The 26,455-nt window shown below is 42.2% G+C and overlaps 1 protein-coding gene and 1 long non-coding RNA gene across 2 annotated transcripts; one reads left to right on the plus strand and one right to left on the minus strand.

Moving 5' to 3' along the window:
- Positions 1-2,903: 2,903 nt before the first annotated feature.
- On the plus strand, positions 2,904-19,570 carry LOC119154265 (1,25-dihydroxyvitamin D(3) 24-hydroxylase, mitochondrial). The gene is made up of 11 exons (XM_037401601.1): positions 2,904-6,653; positions 6,758-6,948; positions 7,716-7,809; positions 8,510-8,606; positions 9,826-9,917; positions 10,708-10,819; positions 12,205-12,350; positions 12,655-12,821; positions 13,006-13,084; positions 13,509-13,703; positions 13,812-19,570. The coding sequence occupies exons 1-11, from the start codon at positions 6,432-6,434 to the stop codon at positions 13,965-13,967; spliced, it is 1,551 nt and encodes a 516-aa protein (XP_037257498.1). The 5' UTR covers positions 2,904-6,431; the 3' UTR covers positions 13,968-19,570.
- On the minus strand, positions 7,773-20,304 carry LOC119154268. The gene is made up of 3 exons (XR_005106416.1): positions 20,080-20,304; positions 19,577-19,623; positions 7,773-7,857 (listed from the first exon to the last, which is right to left on the minus strand). It is a non-coding gene; the product is annotated as an uncharacterized LOC119154268 (long non-coding RNA).
- Positions 20,305-26,455: the final 6,151 nt, after the last annotated feature.

The raw sequence follows: 26,455 nt of genomic DNA on the forward strand, positions 1-26,455 counted from the left end.
TAGGAAATTTTGAGACCAGATATTATTACCAAACTGTATTCATGGACAAGATGATGACAATAGTAATAACCAGCATTCTTCCTCTCTGAACACTTGCAAATGGTTGTAGCCATGGTGTTGTATATCATTCAGAAGGAATTGGCTGCAAATGCCATAGAGGCTACTAAGAGCTTGTTGGGGCTCTGAGTTCTGTACTGGCTTAGAGGGGAGACACCACTTACTTGGTCACTAACTTAGTCTCCTAAACCATCTGTCTCATATATTGGCAAGCGTTCAAGCTGCTAACCTCATGAGAGCATCAATTATTATCTTGGTATTTCAGGGGAATTTAGAGACCAAATATTATTATCTGTGAAACTTATTCTAGAACTATAACACAGTATAATACAAAAATAACATGAAATACTATATTGACACAATTATGCTTTATGAGATTTTATAACAACATAGTACAGGCACAATAAGATAAATATTTATTATTATAAGACAAATGTAAACAAAATGTGTAAGAATAATATTGGTCTTGTCTTTTCTTTGACAAACTGGCTAGTAGCTCACAGAAATAGAGCCTTCAAAATCCTAGCAAGTAACAAGCATCTGTTTGCTTTCAAAAGACTTGGTATGAGGTTAGTTTCACCTCAGCAGAAACACATCCATCAAACCGAAAGTAATCTGTGCAGACAGATTACAGGCTTAATCAACAAATCCAGTAAATTGCATGAGTTTGAGTCTGATTCATGTGTTTGTATAACCAGCTTTAGCAAATTCTCTCAAGAAGTCATATAACAACTATTTTTCCAGGCAAGTAAGACAGTCACACAACAACTAAAAGTTTCAGATTCGTAGATCTTTATTTTAAATTCCAAGTCTTGTTTGAACTAAAGGGACACTCAACATTTCCTGCTTCTGAAAGCTTTCCTTGTTTTTAGCAAACAGGGTTTGGTTACTTATCTGCATTGTAGAGTTATTATTGCCACTAAAACTGAAAATATTTTCATAATTTTTCAGAACCATAATACAAGTGCTATTTTGCATGTTAACTGTATGTGAACAAGGCAACTGCACATGTAAAATATCTTAGCAGAAGGCTAAATATAATGGCACATAACAATCAATATACACAATTGTTCTTAAGTACACTGTTTCTGCAAGAGCTAAAATGAAGATTAATTTCCCAATGGGCAAAAATCATCAAGAATTACTGTCTCAGAACATGGATAGCTGTAAACATATTTACAGAAACATAAGTACATAAATACCTACAGAATGTAGGTGCCTTTTGGATCTGGGATGCCTGAAGATCTGCATTTTGAACTGTATAGAGATCTAACATTCCATGTCTCCATGTGATACAGCAAATTTAAACTGTCTTCTTTGGTCTGAGTCTTGGGTATAACTTGACCACACAAATGCTTCTTTAGACTTTTGATGGAATCTTTCACAGTCCCTCCTAATACTTTCCAGGACCCTCCTGCCCTCTACACCTTTAGGATCAGTTAATAAATACAGGTATTTAGATACCGTGCATTTACACAGGACTGTTTGCACATCTAACCTGAATTGTATGCAAGCTGGCCTTATTCTTAGATACATCACCTGAAGTTACCAACACTCACCACAAAAAATAAAGGAGTTTAATGACAATTTATGGAATCTATATAATTATAGACTTTTGCTGATACTGCTAAACTATAAATGTTTCAGTGAAGACTAGATCTAAAGGCACAGTGCTTACATGTCATGGATCATTAGTCAGCATAAAAGAGTCACTCTGTTCAAGTGGTGAGGAAAATACTATTTACATTATACCTTTCTGTATCCTCTAAGATTTACTTTGCATCACATCATGTTGTGCTGATAACATCAGCAATAAATTGACACTTTTTTTTACACTGTCATAAACGTACATAATTCTTTTGCAAGTATATAACCAAATTACATCCCTACTCATTGAGACAAATGTAAAATTAGTTAGATTGTACATTAAGCCTGTTACTAGTTGCAGAACAGAGAAGAATAAGATGGGTGTCAACTGGAAAAAGATGGGTTATGGAAATCTAGGAGAAACAAGACTGAGAGAAGCAACAGAGCATGTCCTGTACTAGCTTAGTATAAGGTATCCACCCACAATTGTTGCTCAGTCATAAATCATGATTCCAGATTCTGAGCCATCTTGAGGAATTTAGTTCACTCCGAATTCCCTCAATTTTCCCCTGGAAGTGTTGAAGACCAGTAAAGAGAAACCAGGACTTCCAGTTATCGCCTTCACGGCACAATATCCATGGAAGCATATACAATATCCACTAGTGAAATTCCTACCTCCTGAACCTGAACCATATGCTTTGAAAAATGAAGTGTTCTGACAGATTCCTAAATGCTACTGCTTTTTAAAATTAATCTCTCTTTCACTAGTGTTGTGTGGAAGGTGAAGAAAGCTTCTAGACTTCCGTCAGTTCTCTCCAAGGAGGAAAATTCAGCCTGGGACAGAAACTCATTCTTGCAGCATCCTAATGCACAAGCCCTTTGCTACAACTTCCTTCCCTGCTCAAGGAGGACAAGATTGCTAGAAGAGACAAGAAACTGAAAAGCCCAGAGGGTGGTTCTAGTTATCAGAAGAAAAGGGAAGAGCCAGTCAAGTCCTGAGTATTTCCAAGCTGTCAGAACATCTTGTAGTGGACCTCAGTTTCTTGGTCTGTGCTCACCACTTTCTCCCTGACTTATCCCCCTATAAACTTTACCTCTCTCAAGAATAAGGTATGCATGGAACATTGCCTTTTGCATGTAAAGCAGATAATAAATATTTATTCACAGAAAAGATGGTTCCACCTTTTTTTTAAGTAAACATTACTTGTGCTTAATTTAAGTCAATAAATGTCTTAATTTTCTTGAATCATATACTTACTTATTTAGACACTCCTTCAGTAGTTGAATGTCGCAATGTTTATTGCAGAGGTAGATACCTCAAACAGGTCATGGCCAGGTATAAGATTCCTTGGCTGGTGGAGTTTGAGCTGTTCATCCAGCTTTCTGTTTTTCTAGATCACTCTCCAAGGATTACCTTGGTGTCAGTTTGCTCAGCAGACCTTTATGTCTGCACTGCTACTGCCATCTTGTAGGAGTATAATCATCTAGTCTGCAGTAAGATAGGAAGAGTTTGGTGTTAAAAACCAACCCTTTGAGTAAAAACATAATAAAGATTTCTTTTTATTTCATTTTACAGTGCGTGTCTACGTAACAACTTTGAGATCTCAATTTTTTAATACGTTTCAGTTTCTCTTCTGTAGAATGGGAATCACTGTACTTTCCCATTTCCTAAGCTGAGGATAAATTCATCAATATTTACAAAACCCTAAGATCCTCAGCTGGAAAGAGACATAGAACTTGAAGTGTATAAACAAACACAAGCAAAAACCTGGAATAACAACTTTGTGTTTTGACACTGGACTTTATTAATTGCATTTTGTCTTCCTCAGTATTGTGAAATACCTTGCCTGTGACAGAGATACTCCCTGTGTAGTCTACACATTCCCCTATGGCACTTTTACATGGCAACATTTTAGAACATGCAGGAGACTTCACAGCATTTTAGGGCAAAAATAACAAGGAGCTTTTTCTGACAAGGAGATAGAATAGAGGTCAGGAGACAGGAATTGTGCAATATGTCACAAAACAAACCTCCTGGAATTACAGATATTAAGAAAGAAAATTAACTACCAATCCAAAGCTCTTTCCCACTGAGGAATTATTTTGGTAATATTTAGTGTATTTGAAATGCACTGTGTGAAAAACACTCAGTTCCCTTTGCCTGAGCTCAATGCTTTTGATACGTTTACTGGAAGTGCAGTCACTGTGTTTCAATGAGATTTCCAAGCACACCTCGGTCTCTTAAATCCTGGTGAGGAGTTCTTAGCTTGATGGGATTTCCAAGCTTTATCTAAAGAATATGTTACTATTGTTTCCCAAGAGGTAGAACTAGCAATTACTTCTGCTTGGGAAGCAGCTCTAAAACTTGCATTTCAGGTACTGATTAAATATTTTAGGGATGAAAAAGATATGCTGTGATCCAGCCTTTCTGTAACTCTACATCAGTCCCCGTCAGGTCTTCTACAGAAGCATCATGCTGGCAGATTATTTTTCAAGCAACGTTCTCTCCTGACATCTGAGACTGCAGAAATCAAAACCTTTTTTTTTTTTTTTTTTTTTTTTCCAGTAGCAAAAGAGAAGCATAGAAGAATATGTACCAGAAGCTATTTAGTTTTGATTTTTAGGTATTTCCTGGTCTTTGACCTAAAAATACTCCTTGCCATTGTATAGAAGTGAAGAGGGCTTTTTGCTCACAGTTGCAATTAGCTGTTACAATTATTAGAAAATATTGGGAAGTCTTGTGGATAGACATCTGGGGGACAATGGTGACATCTTCACTGTTACAGGTACCTCGGTGGAGCGATACTCCTGTGAGGATATGCCCCGATACTCAGTTCAGGAACCCTGTAACTAGTGTCGCTTTACTCTTAAGATAACCCTTGATACATTCTAAAGGTCACAAGAAAAGATCTTGCTGAAAATTAAAGGCTTGTTTTTGAGATGTCTTAAAAGGGAGGGAAGGAAGAAGTGAAGGCTGAAAGTGCCCTTAGAACTGCACTTTACCAGAAATTGAGGCAATCATTAGCTTTCCCAGCTCCAGGCCTAGCTGAGCTACAAATATACTAGCTTCCCTGCCAGAGACTTACATCACGACCACGGAAGTTAACTAAAACCTTTTCCATTCTGTAATTTAAAAACAGCTTAATAGAGAACATTTCGTATTAAAAGGGTGGTTTCTTCCCCATAGCAGCAACGAACATGGAAAATATGACCTGAGCCCAGTTTAGTCTTGACTTGCTTATTCCTGACTCTTCCAAAGAGATCATTTCACAGGCACTAAGCTGTGACCCTTTAAATGAGTTCGTTTCGATTCCTTAAATAGACAGGTGTCCACAGAGCACACAAATTGTCTCTTCTTGTCTAGTTTCCCAGAAGAATTTATCATTGAACGAAGCCCGAAGTGCACTCGCCCTACAAGGACAGCAAGATGTGTTTTCAGTAGGACTGGTTCAAAGAAAACATATCACAAGAATATCAACTTCTTATGGTGTTTCCCTAAAAAAAGTTTGCAAATCTTTGAACCACTTCAATTTTAAAGCCTGTCCAGAAAGTGCTCTGATCTTGTGGCCCACATAGCATGAGCATGAGCCCATAGAAGAAAATCACTGAAATAGAGGGGCAAGATTGGGAAGGATGTACAAAAATCACAGACAAAGTCTGCAGTGAGATGTCATGCTTTTGTACATTTTTCTGTGTATTGATCACTGCTACCTTGGTCTTTTTATTGTTATTAATTTATTTGACTTTGAGACACGTGCCTTTATGCGTCTCAGGTTCCGCGTCAAACCCATCTCCTGATTTTCCCTTTGCTTGTCCCTTATCTCACACACCTAGCCTCTCACTGTCAGAGGCTTAGAGGGAATTAAGAGCTTAGTCACAAAACGCAACTTGGGAAAGATGAAAAAAGCTAATGTGGGATGGGAGAAAATCAAGTCCTTGTTGTAGCATACCTGTCTTTCCTGGAAATCCTCTGGTTTATGGGTAGCTTTTGTCTTGCAGCAAGACCTGTAGCCTCTCTGACTTCTCCCTGCAAGGAGAGGCTCCCGCAGAGCACCCAGTACCCAGCACCCAGGTGACCTGAGCTGCTTTATCTGTGTAGCACCTCTTCGGCCTCCGCTTAGCCTGAAAACCTTTGGCTCTCTCTGCCGGTTATTGCACAGTTCCAGATTAAAAGACTCATAGCAATAACTGATTTTTGTTAAATTTCACGGCTGCCAACACTAACAGTGAAGGGAATTTTGCCTTCTCAGGTGCTGCACTCGCATGCCCTTTTCATAAATAGGTGGTTAGTCAGCCAGAGAGGGTACAAGTGCTCCGCCCGCCAAAACGTGTTATTCCTCAGCTCCCTGCATTTTTTATTCCATCACTTCAAAGTGCAAATAGTGAGGGAAGCCTCAGCCACCTGTACGTTGTGGTGTCAACACCACATTTCCCCCCCCCCCCCAGCCCCGCTGCCTCCCCACTCCGTGCGGGTGCACCCTGGCCACCTCACCCCTCTAAAAAGCCGAATTTAGCACAGAAAGAAAGGCAGAGGGGAGCAGCGGCTTTCCGCAGCCTGCGCAGGGCGCCGCTACCTGCCGCGCTGGGCGCCGGGCCCCCGGGCAGCCCCGCGGGGGGGCGCCGGGCCGAACCGTCGGGCGAAGCGCTTGGCTTCCCCGGGCAGGGCCGTGCCGTGCCGCCGGCCCCACCTCACCCCACCCAGGGCTCCCATTGGCCCCGATGAAAGTCCAGCGAGGCTCCCGGCTGCTATAAACGTGCATCCGTGCGGCGGGGCCCGCCGCGGCGCTATGGCAGGCGGCGGCATCTGCCTCCGGCACCCCGCCCGCACCTGCGGCCGCGCCGCCATGGGCCCCGCCGCCCCCGCGCAGCGCCTCGCCTCCTCCCTCCGCGCCCTGCGGAGCCGCGGGCACCCCCTGGCCGCGCTGCCCGGCCCCCCGCGCTGGCCGCTGATGGGCAGCCTGCCCGACGTGCTCTGGAAGGGGGGGCTCAAGCGGCAGCACGAGACGCTGGTGAGGCGGGCGGAGGGATGGGGATGCTGCGGCGGGGGGGGCCGGGGAGCGCCGCGCGCTGACCGCGGAGGGGGGGCGTGTGTGTGTCTCTTCTGCACCCCCAGGCTGAGTACCACAGGAGGTTTGGCAAGATGTTCCGCATGAAGCTGGGGGCTTTCGACTCGGTGCACATCGCAGCCCCCTGCCTCCTGGAAGCCCTGTACCGCCGGGAGAGCGCCTGCCCTCAGCGCCTGGAGATCAAGCCCTGGAAAGCCTATCGGGACTATCGCAACGAGGGCTACGGGCTGCTGATCCTGTGAGTGGCACCCGCAGGACGCGGGGGCTGCGGAGAGGGGGCGGTTGCAGCCTGTGGTGGGTGGGCGAGGGCTGTTTCCGAGGCGGCCGGGGATGCTGCGGGGATGCCGCGGGAGGGCGGCCGGGGATGCTGCGGGGATGCCGCGGGAGGGCGGCCGGGGATGCTGCGGGGATGCCGCGGGAGGGCGGCCGGGGATGCTGCGGGGATGCCGCGGGAGGGCGGCCGGGGATGCTGCGGGGATGCCGCGGGAGGGCGGCCGGGGATGCTGCGGGGATGCCGCGGGAGGGCGGCCGGGGATGCTGCGGGGATGCCGCGGGAGGGCGGCCGGGGATGCTGCGGGGATGCCGCGGGAGGGCGGCCGGGGATGCTGCGGGGATGCCGCGGGAGGGCGGCCGGGGATGCTGCGGGGATGCCGCGGGAGGGCGGCCGGGGATGCTGCGGGGATGCCGCGGGAGGGCGGCCGGGGATGCTGCGGGGATGCCGCGGGAGGGCGGCCGGGGATGCTGCGGGGAAGCTGCGGGAGGGCGGCCGGGGATGCTGCGGGGATGCCGCGGGGCTCTGCTCCGGCGGGGCGGCGGTCCCGTTATCCCCGCTGCGCCCAGCAGCGGCTGCGGCGGCACCGTTGCGCCCGTCGGGGCGGTAGAGGGGCACCGGAGCCCGGCGCTGCCCGACGTACCTCGTCTCACATGCTGCGAGGTCGGGGGGTCGCCCCTCTTCCTTCTTTTAGCCTCTCTGTTTTCAGCCTCACTGGTTTTCATTCAATGTAGGGAAGGAAAGGACTGGCAGAGGGTGAGAAGTGCCTTTCAAAAGAAACTAATGAAACCCCGGGAAGTTGTGAAACTGGATACCACCATCAATGAGGTACTGCGCTTTGGGAAACTCCTTATCCATCTCCAGTCCACTGGAAACCTGGGAAACAAAAGCAGATCAGATGGTCCAGTTTACCTGTTGATTTGCTCACCAGTGATACAACCATGAGTTCATACCCTGAAATCATTCATAGAATAATAAGTACAAACTGATTATCAGAGTCTGACCAAATGTGAGACCACACAGGAACCTGTAGTTTAGATTGTCTCCACAGAATAAGATTATTTCACAATTATACGGGCTCCTGCAAACAGAGTTTTTGCTTACTTTTCTGGCGTTCAGGTTTTCTTTGCCTTTACCCCTTCATTCTTAGGTTCCTTCTGTCAGGGAACACATCCTTCTTTAACCTCTGTGTTCCTCATTGATTTTGAGGAGCATCTGCAATAAACAGCTTAATCCTCTTTATTGCGAAAACCCAGTATTATCCCAGCATCAGACTGAAGCATTTCGTCCCTGTGGAGGAAAGCTCAGTTCATTGAACCATAAGCAGTAATAGCATACGAGTCGTGTAAAACCCAAACATAATTTAACACAGGGGGAAATAGAAACTTTTCAAAGAACAGGCAACATAAGTATTCCTCTCTTATGTGAGGTTGTTATCTATTTAAAAGATAGTTGAAATGCTAAATTACTTGAGTTTTTTATTAGCTAATGTGATTTTATTCTCTTCTTTTCCCTCTCTACCACTTAGGTCCTGGAGGACTTCATGCACAGAATAGATGATGTTTGTAATCACAATGGGCAAATGGAAGACGTCTATTCAGAATTCAACAAATGGTCCTTTGAAAGTAAGTTGGTTTCTGCCTGGGAACAGTATGCATTTTGTACCTGCCATGGCGGTTCAGTTAAAGTACAATCAGGGTTGAAAGTGTAGACTGAGTATTTCCAGACTACCACCTATCATGGAAAGTGGCTTGCAGAAAAGCCAGGGGACTATCAGTACAAGTGCAAAATTCATCAGCAGCTATAGAAATGCTTCTGTCTGGCTCTGGCTATCTGTATGGCTTCTAAAAAAAATTAAAACATGATAGTGACTTTTAAATTCAAAACTTGGGGGAATCAAAGTGCATTTATCTAGAGTGGGATCAGATAGTACATGACCAGTTTTGTCCATCCAATATTTGTTAATTATCAGCAGCACAAGATCAATGCAACAACCCAATAACAGTGGAGTAGTCATTTTAGATAAGGGTTGGAAAATCACATTTAAAATGTTACATTAGGATTGAGAAACACTGGAATGAGTTACCAAAACAGAAGCCTCCATCTCTAGAAACCTTTCAGAGTACACTGAAGAGCCATCTGCCAGGAATGACTTAGGGCAGAAGAAACTGCACCAGTGATTTCCTGAAGGGGAGGCGTAGCTGGGTATAGTGTGTAACTGCCTAACTGAACGAGCTCTGCCAGACCTGTCTGCTCTTGGCTGGCTCATCTCAACAACCTGTGCAGTGAGTTCCTGAAAGTGGTTTTTCTTTCCACTGTCAGTGACGATGGCTGCTTTTGGAAAGGGAGAAATAGGAAGTGACAGCTTAAAAAAAAAATAAAAAGGCAAGTGGAAAGAGGTGGAAGCTGGTGGAGTGTGGGATGCTGCTGCCAGTGTTTGTTTGCAAGTGGTTTCTGGCTGTGGAAGGGGCTAGGAGATGCTGGAATAGATGGCCTCTTTCAGGCCCATTTTTCCTGTGACTCAGTTCTGTTCGATAGCTTTATCTAACAGCTTATTTAGCTAATATGCCAGCCCTGCTTGGCAGAATGGTCCCGCTGCTTCTGAAGGGATCAGCAATGATTCTTATTTTTGAAGAAATTGCTACCAAAGGGCACCTTAGATAGATATACAGCTATGTGGGTCGGAGGCAAACATGCAGAAGGTGTTTTGAAGTGCTGCTCTCACCAGTGTGTATCATAGAATGTTTTTCAGAAGGATAATCCAAGCCATTCCTTGACAATAAATGGTGGACACCATGCACCCTTTTGTTTATATCATTTAATGACAATACTGCTTAACAACAGGTATCTGCCTGGTGCTGTATGGAAAGAGGTTTGGTCTCCTACAGCAGGATGTTGAAGAAGAAAGTTTGAACTTCATCAAAGCTGTAAAAATGGTATGGAAGAGTCTTTATTGGGGCTGTAGGGATCTTATACCCCTACTGCTAATGAGAGGGGGAATGGGTCACCTAAAAAAAGAAACTTAAGCTTCTGTACTACATGTGTATTGGCAGCCTTGCACATTCAAAGTGACACTTAACTGTGCAGAGCTCGTACTGAACATCTGACTGTCTCATTTATGAAATGCCTAAATCTGTAGGGGAAAAAAGCTCTATAGACATTTGGGTAATCCTGGAAATAAGAGTTGTCAGGTTGGTTGGTTAACTTTCCCTCTGAGACACCTGTTGTGCAACAGTGCTGTTTGTTGGGTGGGACTCCTGGAGTTGTGTGGGATTATGCAAATATGCCGGATTTTAGGTTAGTCATTCCTGCAGGCACACCTCCTGTGCATTTTGCTGCAACTTGGACTCTGGTGATACATATCTGCCTAATTTTAGCCACCTAAAAGATGGGCATCTAGCCTAGCCCAGTTTAGCTCCATCTGTTGTCAAGGGAGAGAGAGAGAGGCACTGCCAAAAGGTGTCTTGTCCCATTCTAAAACAAGTGCCTAAAATAGATAGGATGAATCACCCACTGGAGAAGCCTCCTATTCTCCACTGGATGCCCCTAACTTTTAGCTGGATGTGGTCGAAGTAGGTTGAGACCCATACTTTCTGCCCAGGATGAAACATCTGCCAAAATCTTGACTTCCTGAAAATTGCCTCCTACTTTACAGTCTAATTTTTTTCAGAGATTGTAAGTAGATAAGATTAAAGAAAGGTTTCAAAAGCTCTTTCTCCACCACAGATGATGTCTACTTTTGGAATGATGATGGTGACCCCTGTGGAACTTCACAAGGGTCTGAACACAAAAGTCTGGCAAGCTCATACTAAAGCATGGGATGACATATTTAAAACAGGTTATTGTTTTAAACACGATTCCTTTCTCTTTGTCTCTGTTTCCTACTTCATGGAATTAACTTTCTTCATACTTGCTACTGCCCTACACTGCTGTTAATTGCTGCCTTCAGCACAGATTGAGAGCCCTTTGCTGCAGCTAACCACAAACCTATTCCAAGCACGGGAGCTCTGTTTCCTTGTGGCTAACACTTAGGTCTGGTTGTGGGGCCGTACCCAACCCCCAGGGAAGCCGTAGGAATTTTGGACCCAGCAATGTCATGAGTCCACTTTAACCTGTCATAAAAGTAAATAGCCAGAAAGTGTGTAATCTCTTTAAAGGCAGGGTATACAAGTGAGAAAAGGGACCTCGGAGTTGTTTTCTTGAGAAACAAGAATAAAAAAGAAATTATAGGTTTTCTGAATAACCTGGAATATAGTCGTAAGTCTTAAAAACAGAAGCAATTTAAATCATAAGGTACAGTTTGGCTTTTTGACAACATTTTCTGTCTATTTAAGATGAATTGGCCTTCAAGGTTACAAAAACTAACTCCAGGTATGAAGTTAAGTTTATATTTTTCAGTGCCTTGCTAGACAGTGACAGGACTAGCTAAAGACTGAGAAAGGTTTTGGCACTTGGATAATTGTAGTGCTGAACGATATATTTCTCTTAGGCATTTGAGTACTTGATACTTCAGGACTTTTGGTTATGCCAGCCACATGTGCATTTATTTTATTGCTGCTTAAGTTACAGGTTTTAGGAAAGATGTTTTAAAACAGTTTTGTTCAGAAAAGCCAGTTTGACACCTTCACGTGACATGAATAGCTCCTTACTAGGAACTGGTCTTGACAATTGGGATATTCATGAGAAAGGGTGGGCAAAATCTAGTCCTCTTTATTAAATATACATATATACAAAAAAACAGCATGTAGAAATTTGGCATCTATTTTTGCCTTCTCCCAGTAAATCAAAGGCTTAAATTTCCCCTCAGGGAGTCTGGGTGCTAAGTTTCTTTGATTTTTTTAGCACTTTGATCCCCTTTGAAAAGCCAAGCTAATAGATTTTATACACTTGTATTTCTGTTTGCTAAATATTTCACTCAACACATCACTGATTTCCTTTCCTAATTTAAGAAAGCAGATTCCTAATGGTTTGCAGGAGCTCCTTCTGTTCAGAAGTGATTTCTGTGACTGAGTTTTTTTGTCTAAGTAAAAATACTATTATTTATTCAGTATCATTCTCATTGCTTGAAAAAAGAGCACAGTTTGGTATCTTCTTTCAAAATCCTGCATGTGAGACATACTTTTGCTTTTTTTATAGCATTTTTCATAGAATCATTTAGGTTGGAAAAGACCTTTGAGATCATCAAGTCCAACCATTAATTACCTCTTGCTCCTCCCTCCTCAGCCAAGCACTCAATTGACTGTCGGCTGGAAAAACACTCTGCAAACCCTCAGGAGGATTTCCTGTGTGACATCTATGCTGGAGGACAACTTTCCAGGAAGGAGCTGTACGCTGCCATCGCAGAGCTCCAGATTGCAGGAGTTGAAACGGTAAACCTGACTTTCCAAGAGCTTGTGAAAATTAGCATCCTTCCAGCTCCCTGCTTTCTTCCACACCCGAGTAAGCTAACCCTCTAGCTGCTTCAGTGGCCTAAGTGCAAATGGATTTTTACCTGTAATCACTAGATTCTTTCTTTTGTTTGTTACTGCTAGAGAGCAATTGGGATGGCTCATAATCCCTTAGGCTTACAAAATATAAGGCAGGGACCAGCTGTAAATATTGCTTTGAACTTCTGGCAACTTCTTGTTTCTGTCACCAAGTGGAGGTCTTGTGTTTCTTTTTGGTTTGTTTCAGACAGCCAACAGTTTACTGTGGGCTTTGTATAACATTTCGCGCAATCCACATGTTCAGCAGAAGCTTTACCAGGAAATACAGAGTGTTTTGGCTGCTAATGAGAGTCCAAGTGCTGAGAACTTGACGAATATGCCTTACGTAAAAGCATGTCTGAAAGAATCTATGAGGTAAAATTCTCAAATAATTTGCAAAAAGCAACATGAACAAAAAGTTTTTTTACCAGGTAGATGTACTAGGGAGAAAGAATTTTCTAGTATATATTTTATTCACCTTGGTGTTTAAAGTGAACTATGATAGATGCAGGAAGAAAAAACGCTGGAAATTTAACCCATTTTGTTTCTTTCACTGTAGATTAACACCATCAGTGCCATTTACCACTCGCACCATCCACACAGAAATGGTTCTGGGAGATTACGTATTGCCCAAAGGGGTAAGTCAATTAATTTAGCTTACCACAATATTTTGTCATTGATTAACTGTCCTGTAAACCACTGAAGCTGGTCATATTTTAGTCTCAAAATGACTGCCAAACGACTAGTCCCAGGATAAGGAATGAGGAATTCACGCCAAGAATTCCCGTAAACTGAAAACCATACCTGCCTGCACTGCTGTTGGTTTTAGACAAAAATATTTTGGTGTGCTATTTCAAAAATGTTTTTCAAACTTTCCCATGATTTTTGGAGGCAACGATGACCTTTTCTGTAATTGAATTAATCTTCAGAGAATTACATGACATCTTCTGAGGAAACTGCCTCGCCTTTATGGTTGCATTATTTTTTTCCATTACCAAGCTGATTCGCTTGGTAGCTCTAAGCCAATTTGTAATGAGACTCTCTCTCTTGCTTTGATTATAGACTGTACTAATGATAAATAGCCATGCCCTGGGTTGCAATGAAGAGTACTTTAATGGCTGGACTCAGTTTAAACCAGAGCGCTGGTTTCAGAAGGACTTAATAAATCCATTTTCTCACGTTCCTTTTGGCATTGGGAAGAGGATGTGCATCGGACGCCGCATAGCAGAGCTGCAGCTTCACTTGGCCCTTTGCTGGGTAAATACTCTAAAAGGCATTCTGTACACAGTGCCTGGTTGTTCACCATGTAACCTAATCGGAAGATCTAGAAGCTAAAGGATGCTGACTGAAATGTTTGTGTTTCAGCTCATTCGCAAATACCAAATTGTAGCAACTGACAACAAACCAGTAGAAACACTCCATTCGGGAATACTGATTCCTAGTCGGGAGCTTCCCATTGCATTTCACAGACGACAAGGTACGTGCAGAAGGTTCTCCCGAGTACATGAGATTTTTCTTTGAACCTCATTTAGAAATTTTCATAAAACTGTGAGTGTAAAGGAACAGGTGCTTTTCTAAGCTTTATTCTCACAATGTGAGATATATTAAGTGCCATCATGTTTGATTACTTTTAACAGAAAGACTCCATGTACTAAGAAGACAAGTTTTGTGCAGCTTATGGCTATGAAGTTAGCTGTCTAGTTTTAAACTCCAAGAGAGGTGTCTTCTGGGTATGATGCGGACCAGAAATGGGGAAATCAAAATGTATATACTGTTGGAGAAAATAGTAGCCATTATTTTATTATAACTTCTCCACTGCATTTCTAGAAGATATTTCCTGAAAGATAGCATTTGATTTTGAGCATCACTGTACAGATTAAAAAGAAAATGCCCTAGTGAAGGACCATTACACCAGTTTGCACCAGTACACCAGCACTACAGAGTTTAGATAAGAAAACTCAGTTTTAGGCAGAAGGACAAAGAAAAGAACTATCTATTTGTAAATACTCATGCAATGCTGCAACTTACTATACATTTTTGGTTCATAAAAAAGAATGTAAGATTTTCTTTGCTCCCAGGTTTATAAAAATAAGCTAACAAAAAAAGCTTATTTGTATAAGAATCTAAATTGGAAAACTGGTTATTTGACCTAGAACTAAGTCCTCAAGTTAGAAGTCAAGTGACATTTAAATACAGTGGGAGATATTTTTTTGCTGGCCAACATCACAGTAAAAAAATCACCCAATATAATCTGAGTAAGGGTAGTAACTCCTTTAACTGAAATTTAGTCAGTGCTATTTGCTTTTAAATAATCATCATTATATGGATTCTTTTTCTCTTTAATCCACCTTGCAGAAAATAAATGACAAACCTGCTGCTGCCTCCTCGGAAAAAATATACATCGACTGGGAAAGTCAAAGCCTATGGTAACCAGCGGATAAATGGCAACACCTGTCCCTTGAACAATTGCTGAGCCAGAAAAAGTACCAAGGAAATCTTCCATACTGTTTTATTGGGAAAATGTGGTTAGTTAGTTCAGCTGGACTTAGCAATGTTAAAGGGATAGAAAAATACCATTCACGTTCATATACCTATGCAAATACACTGATTTAATGCAGCTGGGGGACTGTACAGGATAGAGCTTGATAATGAGCTGTGGCGTGTTATGTACATACAGTTCTTGTTGGTGTACACTGAAATTATTATAGCCTCAAGCTGTTCAACAGGCTAGCTTGGAAAGAGCTGGTTTCCAGTTTGTGGGTGTCATATAGGACACCTGGGGGAACAACTGTCACATCTGAACTGGCCATGTTAGCTCAGAGTTGAAGAGCTTTGAGAAGTCACTTCAGGGAAAAGAAACTCACTTAACAAATTATCAACATCATGAATTAAACCGAGAAGTAAGATAGCAGCCTGTAATAAGGCTAGCAACAGGGCTTAAAAATTAGGATAATTTAAAAAGTTTACTTTCCCTAATGTTATTCACTTCCTTAACAAAAGGGAAATAAGGGAAAAGGTATGTATACATCAGGATTTATTCCTTATGCTTGCACAGTGCTTCAGTTTGAAATGTTGCAGTACTGTGCCTGCCACATACTCTGCTCATACCCAGCGTCTCATGCCTCCAACTCCTACACAAGCCATTTTATCGCACCTTTATTGTAAAACCTTAGTGGTCTTTTATTGCATGAAAGGCCTTATCCATAAATGGAATCACTGGAATCCTATGGGTTCTGTCACTATTAAATGATGATTATCCTAACAGGATAGTTACTTCATCAGATGAGAAATACAGAATGTATGTTTCAAAGAACCACAGGAAATAAGGATCCTAAACATTTCAAATAGGTCTATTTCTTGTGGAGATTTCAGTTTCTGTGTCTAAAGTTGTCACTGCCCTGCATGTAATACTGTATGTTAGCTGTTATGGTCACTAGTGTATTTTCCCCATAATGCAGTTTCAAGTACAGGTTTAAATATATAATCATGAATGGTTACTTTTAATTTTTTACATTCTGAAATGATACAAGTTCTTAGCATTTCTTGGTCTGTTTCCTGCAGGTTTTTTTGTTTGTTTTCCTTTGTTATACTCAAGACATGTAAATGTAGCCATATTACAATGTGTAAAGCAATTTGTGCATTATCTGCGTCTTTCTAGTCAGTTTGATAATAGTCAATTTTGTAATAAAATAAAGATTTCTATTTTTTTTCTATAAACAGTTTTTCATAGTTTATTATAAAGTCTCTGTAGCATTACAAAAATCTTGTCATTCATCGTAACTTCTTGCAAAGTGTTGCTGTGATACTCCCATCCCTCTGCTTAATAGCCTCAACGGGCTGGAACTTGAAATTCTACAAAATCAAGTTACTTTAATTCAACAGTGAAAACCTTCTGCTTTATGCTACCCCCAAAATGCTTGGTTGTGCTGTAATGACACACTAGTTCGCAAAGCCCAGCTCCTGGTGGGAGGGTACGGTGGGCGCTGCTGCGGCCAGGCAGATCCCAGGTTAGCAAGTCCAGGGGAGTTAAACCCTGCAGCACAGGGCTTTGATGCCAAACTCCTTTTGTGCCATTAATCTTGCCATTCCTTCAATCCAGGCTAGCCTAGTATTCAGGAATGTGTTAAATCCGTGCCTACAGCCCTACTTTCCCTCTGTATAATCCTATGAGACCTCAGTGAATACTAATGTTAGGAGACTTTCTGCATCCATAATGCAGTCTGAACGTGTTTCTCCCCGGCATGCACAGTACTGAGGTCCCCAGGGATGGGATTGTTACATTGCTCTGCCATTATGACAAGATAAAAATCAATATAAAGTTTTGAGGAGGGATGAAAATAGTCTGAGCCTTTGCAGGATCAAAAGAAATGCTGTATATAAAAAGAATGCCATCCACCCAGCACTGTGACTGACAGCCTGATGGTTGCGCAAAGAGCAAATCTGACAGTTATCAAAACCATGCTGTCCTTGCCAAGTGAAGGCTGCCTCCGGCTGAGAGAACGATGGTGTAAGAAAAATCGTACAGCGCTGTGTGAGAATGTCACTTTTCTGAAAATCATATTGTAACGTGCACTTCAGAGCGACTGTAGCTTGTGCTGCTGAAACTAATCTGACAGCTGGGAGCGCTGGGTCCCAGAGCCCAGGGCGGGTGGGCTGGGAGACCCTCGGAGCTCACCCAATATCTGGGGAGCTTGGGCCGTTTGTGCTAAAGTGCAAGACTGTGGGGAGATCTACTCAAGCTGCTACAACAATAATACACCCTAAGTCTCTCCTTATAGTCTAATAAACTAATATTACTCCATCAGAGACAATGAAGTTGTGCCAACATGAAGCAAGCTCTAATAGAAAGTCAGGACTATTGTCCAACTCCACGTGTATCACATTGCTCACAAATGTTCTGACAGTTTATCTTTTAAAGACAACCAAAGAGAAGAGGTGCTATGTAGCTGAACTGACCTTGACAGCCTAGTTATCAGCTGTTTCGAAATCTTTTATTGCTTCTGTATAGTAAATCACAGGTTCATGCTTACTGGGCTGCTTATTTTTGCTATTTAAATTCAGTGGACTCATGCTTACTGGGCTGCTTATTTTCGCTATTTAAATTCAGTGGACTCAAAGATGTTGCTCTAACTAAGGTTTGGACCAACTCTGTACAAGCTGAGGTACAACTGTGTGCTGCCTTCTGGATTTCTAAAAGTACAATAACCACTGACCTGGAAAATTTTGTTCCGGAAGCTTTGTAGATTGTCAAGTCCTGAAGTTTTCAAAGAACTTCGTTAATCTGCTACCCCAAAGTAAATGTCCAAAGCAGTTATCAAACTACACAGATAATGAATGACCAAGCCAGACTTTCACATTAAGAAACCCGTATGGCTTTTTTTTTCTGGTATTTCATTCAGAAGTACAAAAGCCAGCACGATGCTTCTGAGATTAATAAATCTCTATGAACTCTTTTGCCTGTGGTCAGCTGGATAACCTCAGTTCTTCGCTGCTTTGAAATGATTTGCTCATTCAGAATTACTTATTGGAAAGAAAAGACAACACTTCTTCCCTGTTATCGTTTCCTACAGTTACTCCTCAGAGGAAGATGGTTGGATCGTAAAATGAATGGAATTAATTGGCCTCCACGTTAACTTTCTCAATAAGGAAGTGAACAAGGTTTACCTACCCAATGGGAAGTTAATTCTGTTCAGGCTTTAGGCATGTCAGTGGGAATGATATAGACAAAGTTGGAGCCAACTAATCTGTGCTTTTTTTTATGAATAAAGAATGCCAGTTTTCAGGACTGACAATCTGGCATTTTTCATATATGTTCTGTTCATTATAAGCTGGTTGTTATACAGTAAGCTCTGAGTCAGTCTCTGCATACACCTTTTGGTGCTGTGATTAGATGACAGATAATTTGTTCTAGTTTGTCTTCTTCCATACTGAGAAGGATCTTTGTTCTCAACCAGGAGAATTCATTTCTGTGTCAATGCTGACTTTAACTGATGGGGCAAAATAACCCAAGCTCCACAAAATGAATCCTGCAAAACGTTCATAGCTAAAGATCATTTCAGAACAACTTTCAGGAGAACAACTCAGCATGTGCTTAATTTTAAATATGTGAAACTTTGTATTGACCTCAGTGGGACTGCATGTGTATGTGTGAGTTTCTTAATGCATTATCACATTTTATAAAAGGAGAAAGTTTAACAATTTGCAGCATGTCACTTGTGGCACACATATTCAAAATTCCTGTAAGGTTTGTAGCTTTAGAAGAAAAAGCTGCCTTTTTACTTCAGCTAATTGAAACAAAGGGACCATTGAGGTGGAAACTACAAACAGTCTCATTAATCTCTTACCCTGGATGTGTGTGTTGTGCTGATAACTTGTGGATTGATGTACCATAGTGTGGGTGGATGCATTCAAATATTTTTTTAATGTGTCCTTCCAGGCATGGCTTGGGAAAAAGTATGAATATTATATTACGAAACTGAGAATTGTGTTTATTCACTTACATTTATCCTTGGGTATTTCTGAGTATCAGCTTTCAAGGGAGTGAAAAAGAAGGAGATGCTGAATTGGTTTGTCACAGAAACAGCACGAGTCCTGACCATCCTGCCAATACTGCTGACTCTCCGCTCTCTCTTACTGCAGCTCAGGGCTGCAGCCCCACTGCCTTAAACCCTTTTGTACAGTGAGGTATTAAAAAAAAATCAGGAATACATTTGTTGACAGTGAGAAATATAAACTAACATGAAACTGGTATCAGCCACTACAGAATCGGTCCAATTCTTTGGGCAGGGAAGTGTAAGGGGTATGGCTGGAGACCACGCTTGGATCTGGTTCAGCGTTACAGTGTACTTTTTTTCCAAGACAGCCCAACTCTTTGTGTGGATATTACTGTTCACTTCTTTCTTGTCTGTTTATACAGAAGTGCATTGACACCGCATACAATACCTATCTGGACCTCACCTATATTCCTATATCCTTCTTTGCTAGCAGAGGAAGGACTACATTGACTTTCAGCTCTTGTCGACAGTTTTTGCCTCAGCTGTAAGATCAGTAGCCTGTGGCTTTGGAACAACATAAAAAGCTAAAGTTAAGCTGTAATGTTTGGATCCAGAAGGAGATTTAGACATTTTTACCTTGTGGGGTTTGGATGGAGCTGAACACTTATGGAGCAACCCTCCTCCTGACAAGGAAAGCAACGATGAGACTTAAAAATATTTTTCTCCAAGGGACAATGTCAAAACAAGTGTGGAATGGAATGCATTTTATAATCAGGGTAAATTATACTTTGCTTTCTTGGGCATGTTCCTCTCGACAAGTTTGAACTCTTTGCCTCTTATTGTTAAGTGTGTTGAATGAACTCCAGGCACCGCGTGTCGGAGGAGAAGGGAAGGGGCAGCTGCTGGCAGGGAGCGCAACAAGGCAATAAAGGGGAACTCTGAGTACGAGAGTTACCCCTTGGTCTTCCCAAATTGGTATGCACGTTTATGATACTTTACCCTCCGCTATCAACTGAGGTGCCTAGAAGCTTGATAGTAAATCAAACAAATCACATCTGATTCATTCTGCCATTGAACTGTGTTCCACATAAAAGCAGGAGATAGGAGAGAAGCAGGAGAATGGTGCAGGCCTTGCTTACCTTGAAATAAAGGGTTTCCTCACTGCCAGATGGACTTCCAGCAGCCTGGAGTTGGCTGAAGGTGAAGAAAGGAAAAACTTCTTCTAAATTTAATGGAAATAATGGAAGGAAGTCTTTGAAAAACTCATACCTCAGGCAGTACGGGTTGCACTTATCTAGACTTTCAAGTTCCCACAAAAAAGCCCCTGTTGTTATCTCAGTTAGACCAATGGGGATCACAAACAGATTTGCAGATGAGGTCAATACCTGAATCAAGCTCAGTCCCACCTGGTTCAGGGCAAAGGTACCCACATATCTGATCGGGGGTCAGCCAAGAGCCAGCTCGATCCATGGTCAAAGGCCATCCTCAGTCCTAAATCTGGGACCTGCTTTGGTGGCTTTGCAGGAACATTCAACCACAGGCTGCAGATACCCAACTGCACTTTGTCAACACAGTCATTATGTTGAGGTTGCAAGTTGATAGGATTAAACTGGCTGTCCTACCATAAAGCACAGGAGAAAGCCTTAGCTAAGATCTAAATTTTAGTAATTTTAAATGGGACCTGCAGAGCATAAGTAGAATAAGGAAGACAAGACTTTGGGAGCAAGATTTTTGGCAGGATGACCCGAAGGTAGCTGGGTTCATACGCATCTTTCACTCTGTTCAGGAGATGCCAAGCTTTGGTACTCCAGAACGATCCTGTCTTCCCCTGGCTATGTTTGAAAGTCAGAGCAACAGGAAAGAAAAGCTTTAACTCTGCATTGCTCCTTGTGACAAAGAGTATCTCATTTCAATGCAAATTAAAATCTTCAAAGCACACTCCACTAAAAACAAACAAACAAGACAACAAAAGCCAGAGACATCTGGCTTGCATTCACTGAACACACTGAGATATATTTCTCAAGTAGTTGGACACCCTGGAAATATTATTAAATTCTTACTGGGAACTTCCACAGTAGCTTCTTCCTTTTAGTGAGTGTGAAAGAGGTTGGAATGCCATAGAAAGGTGGTTTTAATCATTAAAGGCTAAACCCTGGACCATCTTGGATTTTCTACTGGATGGAGAAAGGTTGTGCAGCTTGTGGAATTGTGAAATCTTTAAATAACTTCAAAGAGGACAAAATTAACTGCTCCTTTTAAAAAAAAAAAGATACTTCATGTATTGAATTGCTAATGATGACTGATCCACAGCAATATACATTTACTACATTAAACAGCATACTAATTCTGAGTGCTAACTCTAATTTCTAGCTTTGAAAAAATAGTTTTTCTACTTTAAAATTAAATTGAAACCAATGCTCTGTTTAATATTTTTACAGGATGAAGCAGACATATTGTCTCATAACAGTGCTTCACTGATGATGTTTTTTGAAAATCACAGTCAATGAAACGTGTGTGTTTGTGTGCGTGTATGAAAAATTTGAAGGTCTATAATGAAGCATGGATAACATCCCTAAAAATACTTGGTAAAAACTCAGGATATTTCTAAGCAAGGCTAGTGTCCAAATAATTTTTTATGAAATGGAATTTCTGCTAAAAATTTTCACTTTTACATTTTAATACAAATTATTTACCAGTAAATAAGGAAGAGATTACTTGTGAGATGAAAAGGAATTTTGAAGGTCATTGTTTTTAGTGGGGGAAGTGTACAGCAGCGTCTGACATTTAGCTTTGAAGAACATAGACAAATCATAGGAGAAACAGAAATTTGTTAGAGAATGCAAAATATTGCTGGGTTGTCATCAAAGAAGGTATTGAAAAGTAAATTTTGGTAGAGGTCAAAACTATACCTCCCTCAAGATAAGCCTGAGAATAAACATTTTCAAAAGAAAAGATCATTTCTGGCCATGAACGATTTATTTAGTGAAAAGATGTTACCATTCTAAGGAACAAGGATCCAAGTACACTTTGGTATTAATGGAAACCAACTCAATTCAAAACAGTACTCCATACAAATGTTCAATAAACATGATTTATCCATTCCAAAGCTTGAATAAAAGAAAAAAAAAAGTTAATTAGACTAAGAATAACTAGATTAATTTTTTCTCAGCAACTCGCAGTAAAGAGAGAAATTGAAAGGTGTTACTCAAGACGTGTGATGGGAATTTGGCTCATAAGGTATCAGGCATTTACTTTCCCTAAGGAAATTTAATATTTCAAAGTTTGCATCTAGGTGCTTTCTCTAGAAAGGACTGATGAAAAGTGCAGAGCGTAGGAAACATTTGCAGCGAAGTAAATGCTGCTTTATCAGCTTTATTAAGTCCAGAAGCAGTGCTGCATCTTTGTGGAGGCTTCTGCTCAACCTACCTGTCTGTTAAATACCTACTGACATGCAGGTTGGAAAAGACTTTTCAGGGGGGAAAAGTGCAGTAGAGTTAGAAGAAGAACAATTTACATAATTGTAAGGTTATTTTACTTTTTGGGGCCTCTTTATAAATGATGATGCTTTGATCATTGATTTAGACACTTAGGGCTTCAATTACATTAACCAGCTGTCAATGAGAGTTAAGCTCTGCAGACTCTTCTGAAAATGGAAAGACTTGTCCCTAGAAGCCATTCACCCCAGCTCAAAAAAATAGATAGGGCAGTTGTGTGAAATTTTTTTAGGTGTGGTTAGCTAACCTGCAATAAAAGCCCCATGGAGATTGTGCCCCAAGGGAACTTTGTGGGTTCACAGACTAATTATGGGCTGTTGTCCTCCACCCCTCTCATGACCATGTCTCCTGCTCTCTCTCAACCGTGAGACTTTGATCCAGACAAAACCCTTTTTTTCTGAGTTGGTTTTAGTAGGATCAGAGAGCTGCTCTGACTCAGCTCTTGGCTACAAAATTGCTAGAGTCAACAGCAGGAAAATGGCACAGGCAGGAATCTGGGGGATGGCACCATGGAGCTGGAAAGGGCAAGACCACTCTTTCTGAGCTCCAGTCAAGGGAACCACGGAACTGTAGCTGTTGTTGCACAGATCAACCTAGGGAGTGATTCCCAAGATCACTCTTAGGAGAAATACGGGTGCAGAATCATTTAATTTGAGATGCAGACCCACAGGTTCTTAAATATTTAGGTGAAATTAAGCCATCTAAATCCAGAAGAATTTTTGGAAGAACCTCGCAGGAAGAAGTTTCCTTCTGTTTTGAACAAATCAGAAAAGAAGAACGAATTGCAAAATATGTCCTTGTTGCTGAGCCACAGCAAAACAAACTTCCAGCAAAGGGTCACACTCAGAGGGAAGTCTGGCAGCTGATGCATGGGAACATGTGCTTGAGGACATTTTCCAGAAAGGAGGGTAGCTTCAAATACAGTTGATTCATAACTCTTGCAAAGTTTTTCTTGCCCAAAGGCAGAATTAAAAAAGAAACTAGATCAGCTCATTCCTTGGGGAATCAAAGAGAGCCATGAGCCAACGGCGTGCGGATATTCACCGTTCACTGCATGGGGGGAAAGTTCTATTTATGCGTAGATACAAATGAACGGAATAAATATTTTAAAATAACATATTATACTACCTGCAGTGGAGATGTTTGGGGAGGGGTATGGCTGATGCCAAATATGTGATCTGTGCTTTCATCCAACAACAGGGTTCTGGCAGGTGCCCTTAGAAAAATAGAGCACGCATTCTTCTGCATATTCAGTAGCCCCTCAGGAGTTCACTGCTTCCTCCAAGCCCCTCTTGGGCTGTCATTGGCACCCAGTGTACTTCACTGGAAAAGGCAACAGATTTTTGAGGACATTAAGAGTATTGTGTTATATACAGAAGTCAATGGGATCCAAGGGAAAACAATAGAAGGAGCAACTGGCAGTCCTGGGGAAAATCAGAGCTCCTGCGTAAATAAAGCTGTGAATTCTGTGTGATGGAAATAACATGCTCATAAGGGAAGTTAAAGCAGAGGGTGTTCAGACAGATCACACAGCAATCGCTAACATGCCTGTCTCAACAGAGATCCAGCACAAAAATGCTGGGGATCATGAAAGGAGACGGATGTTGTGCTTGCCTGCCCCAGCCAGCAGCCCGAGCGCGGGAGCCTGGGCACCCTCGGTGAGCGGGGCTGGGAGCTCCCACAGCTCCCATCGCCTGGCTGGGGGCAGGACGCCCTGGCAAGGCAGGTGGCGCAGGACCTGCATGGCACAGGCACACAGGGACAGTTAAACTGCCAAAAAACGTGCTCCCACAGCCGTAATGTGCTAGTCAAAGCACAAACATCTGCTGTCTTCCCTCACAGGATGCTCAAAACAGGACAGTGAGGTGACTGTGCCGCCCTGTGAAGCCACGTGCCTAACGCCGACCACGCTCAACCTCCTCCACTTGGTGCTCTGCTTTCTGGAGGGGCATTGCACTTCTGTGCACTGTGTGCCGGAGCTGAGAGCCCGCTGCCCTCACACCTTGCACAGGGCCAGTGTCTTTCATTGCTGCTGAAGGAGGATGGGACTGAGGTTTGCTACATTTTTGGACCATCTTGAAACTTACAATTATTTTGTGTTTGGAAATTTGAATGAAATGAAATGAAATGAAATGAAAAGGAAGACCTTTTTAACAAAATCAAGTTCAGGAGAGAGAAAATACATGGGGTGAATGCAAATATTATGGAAAGAAATCTTCTAAAAGACTTGGAATTCTTTTTAAGAAGTAATAGTGCTGTTAGAAGAAATTATGCCGGCACAAAGATTCTTCTCTCAGTCAAGCTCCTAACTGGTGGGTTTCAACATTATTATGTCAACAACTCTTCATTTTCATCTTGAAAGGCCATTTCATGAAAACTGCCTTAATCTCACGGCATGTTTTGATTTTAAGAAAGTAGCTCCCTCCAACCATCTTCAGGCACAGCATCATCAGGCCCAATTAACACTAAATTGTGAAAAAACCTGGGACAAAGTCACTCTGAGCAGAAGGTATCCAAGAAACCCTTGAGCCTGCTTTTAAAACACATCCTTTCCACAAAAGACTTTTATATCTCTGCTATATGGTAAATGCTCATTTACTCTTTGATTAATGATTGCAGCATGAATGATAGCCATCTGAAATTTTGCAGATGCTGATTAAATTATTGATACTCTGTGTGTGTGAAAAAATAAGGTACACTATACACCTCCACAGATATGCTCTTGGTATACTTAATTCCTTCTGCACCAAAATTCTGATTGACTGGATAGACACCCTGCCCCGCGAAGCTTTTCTCTGTTCATACAGCCAAAAAGACCCTAGAGAGACACAGTCTGTGATCAGATGCGGAAAAGTTTATTAGCCATGCTTGTCAGACACACGCAAGTCTTCACACAAACCCTGTTTGAGTTAGCAGAAAAAAAATATCCATTGACCTGAGTAAGGGTATTCATGAGAAAACTCTGCACTGGACTTTTGTCAAAGGTTGCACCTTTTTATGGTATGTGGGTAACACTTAAGTCTTTAGAAATGTGCAACTGTTACTCCCTTTCCGACACGCTCTTGTCTTAGCATGTGCACACAGAACCCGCTGGTTTATTTTCAGTTGCTAGTCCAGAGCTGGAGTTTTGCTTATATGACACCTGGCGTGGAGGACCACGCTGCAGCTTGGCAGCATCACTCACGGGGAAAGCTGTCCTCTGAACCACCTCCAACAGCCTGCGCACAACAATATTCCTAGCTTGCACAGAAATTGTAAGTATTATAGTATTAGTGACTTAAAGCAGGTAGACATTTTAAAAGCCCAGGTAACAGTGTTTGACTCAAAATTAACTCTGTACTTGCTTAAAAGCAGGCAGACGCTTCCCCTCAGGTACCGTCATTTCCAGATTTATCTAGTGCCACTGGATAGAAATGAAGGATCCATCCATTCTCACCCTCAGTGCTTATCTCAGCCTGTCAGATGCCTTTCTTCCTTCGTCCTGGATAATCCCCACGTGCGTGTTTCACCTAACTACCACTTTCTGGCTTTTCCCAGGCTGTTTTCTCAGCTTGCACCGTATCTTCCTTGAGACAAGCTGAGGAAAACCAGGCAGGGCAATGCAGATAACACATTCTGCCCATGCCCATGTCTGGACTATAAAATTATGGCCGGGATGTTTGTTTTAGCACAGTTATTGCCCTAGCAAGCCTATGTAGAGAGTGACTGCAAAAGCATATGAAACTGTTGCCACTGATGGATGACATCCAGTAGCTGAGATGAAAAAAAAAAAGAGAATGTGCTACATAGCATCTCTTTTGATCTTCCTCAGGGAGAGGAAAAATTTAAAGAATGTGTCTAGACAAAATGATGATTCATACTCTCTGCAACATCTTGCAGCTGCTGGGGGGAGCCAGGGTATAGCCAGTGCGACCGACTCCTTGCTTCTAGACCCTTGCTGCTTTTTGGTTTTGTCACTGTTTCTTCCTGTGGAAGGGCATGGAGAAAAATTAGTCAGGATTGTGTTTGGAAGGATCTGGAG

This window comes from Falco rusticolus, chromosome 10, assembly GCF_015220075.1.
Source record: "Falco rusticolus isolate bFalRus1 chromosome 10, bFalRus1.pri, whole genome shotgun sequence".
Lineage (NCBI taxonomy): Eukaryota > Metazoa > Chordata > Aves > Falconiformes > Falconidae > Falco > Falco rusticolus.

Bases quoted from the DNA above. Each gene is read 5' to 3' on its own strand.
- LOC119154265 (XM_037401601.1), top strand. From the start codon at position 6,432: ATGGCAGGCGGCGGCATCTGCCTCCGGCACCCCGCCCGCACCTGCGGC. The intron at 6,654-6,757 runs GTGAGGCGGGCG...CTGCACCCCCAG, and splicing joins AGCGGCAGCACGAGACGCTG to GCTGAGTACCACAGGAGGTT. The intron at 13,704-13,811 runs GTAAATACTCTA...TTTGTGTTTCAG, and splicing joins TTCACTTGGCCCTTTGCTGG to CTCATTCGCAAATACCAAAT.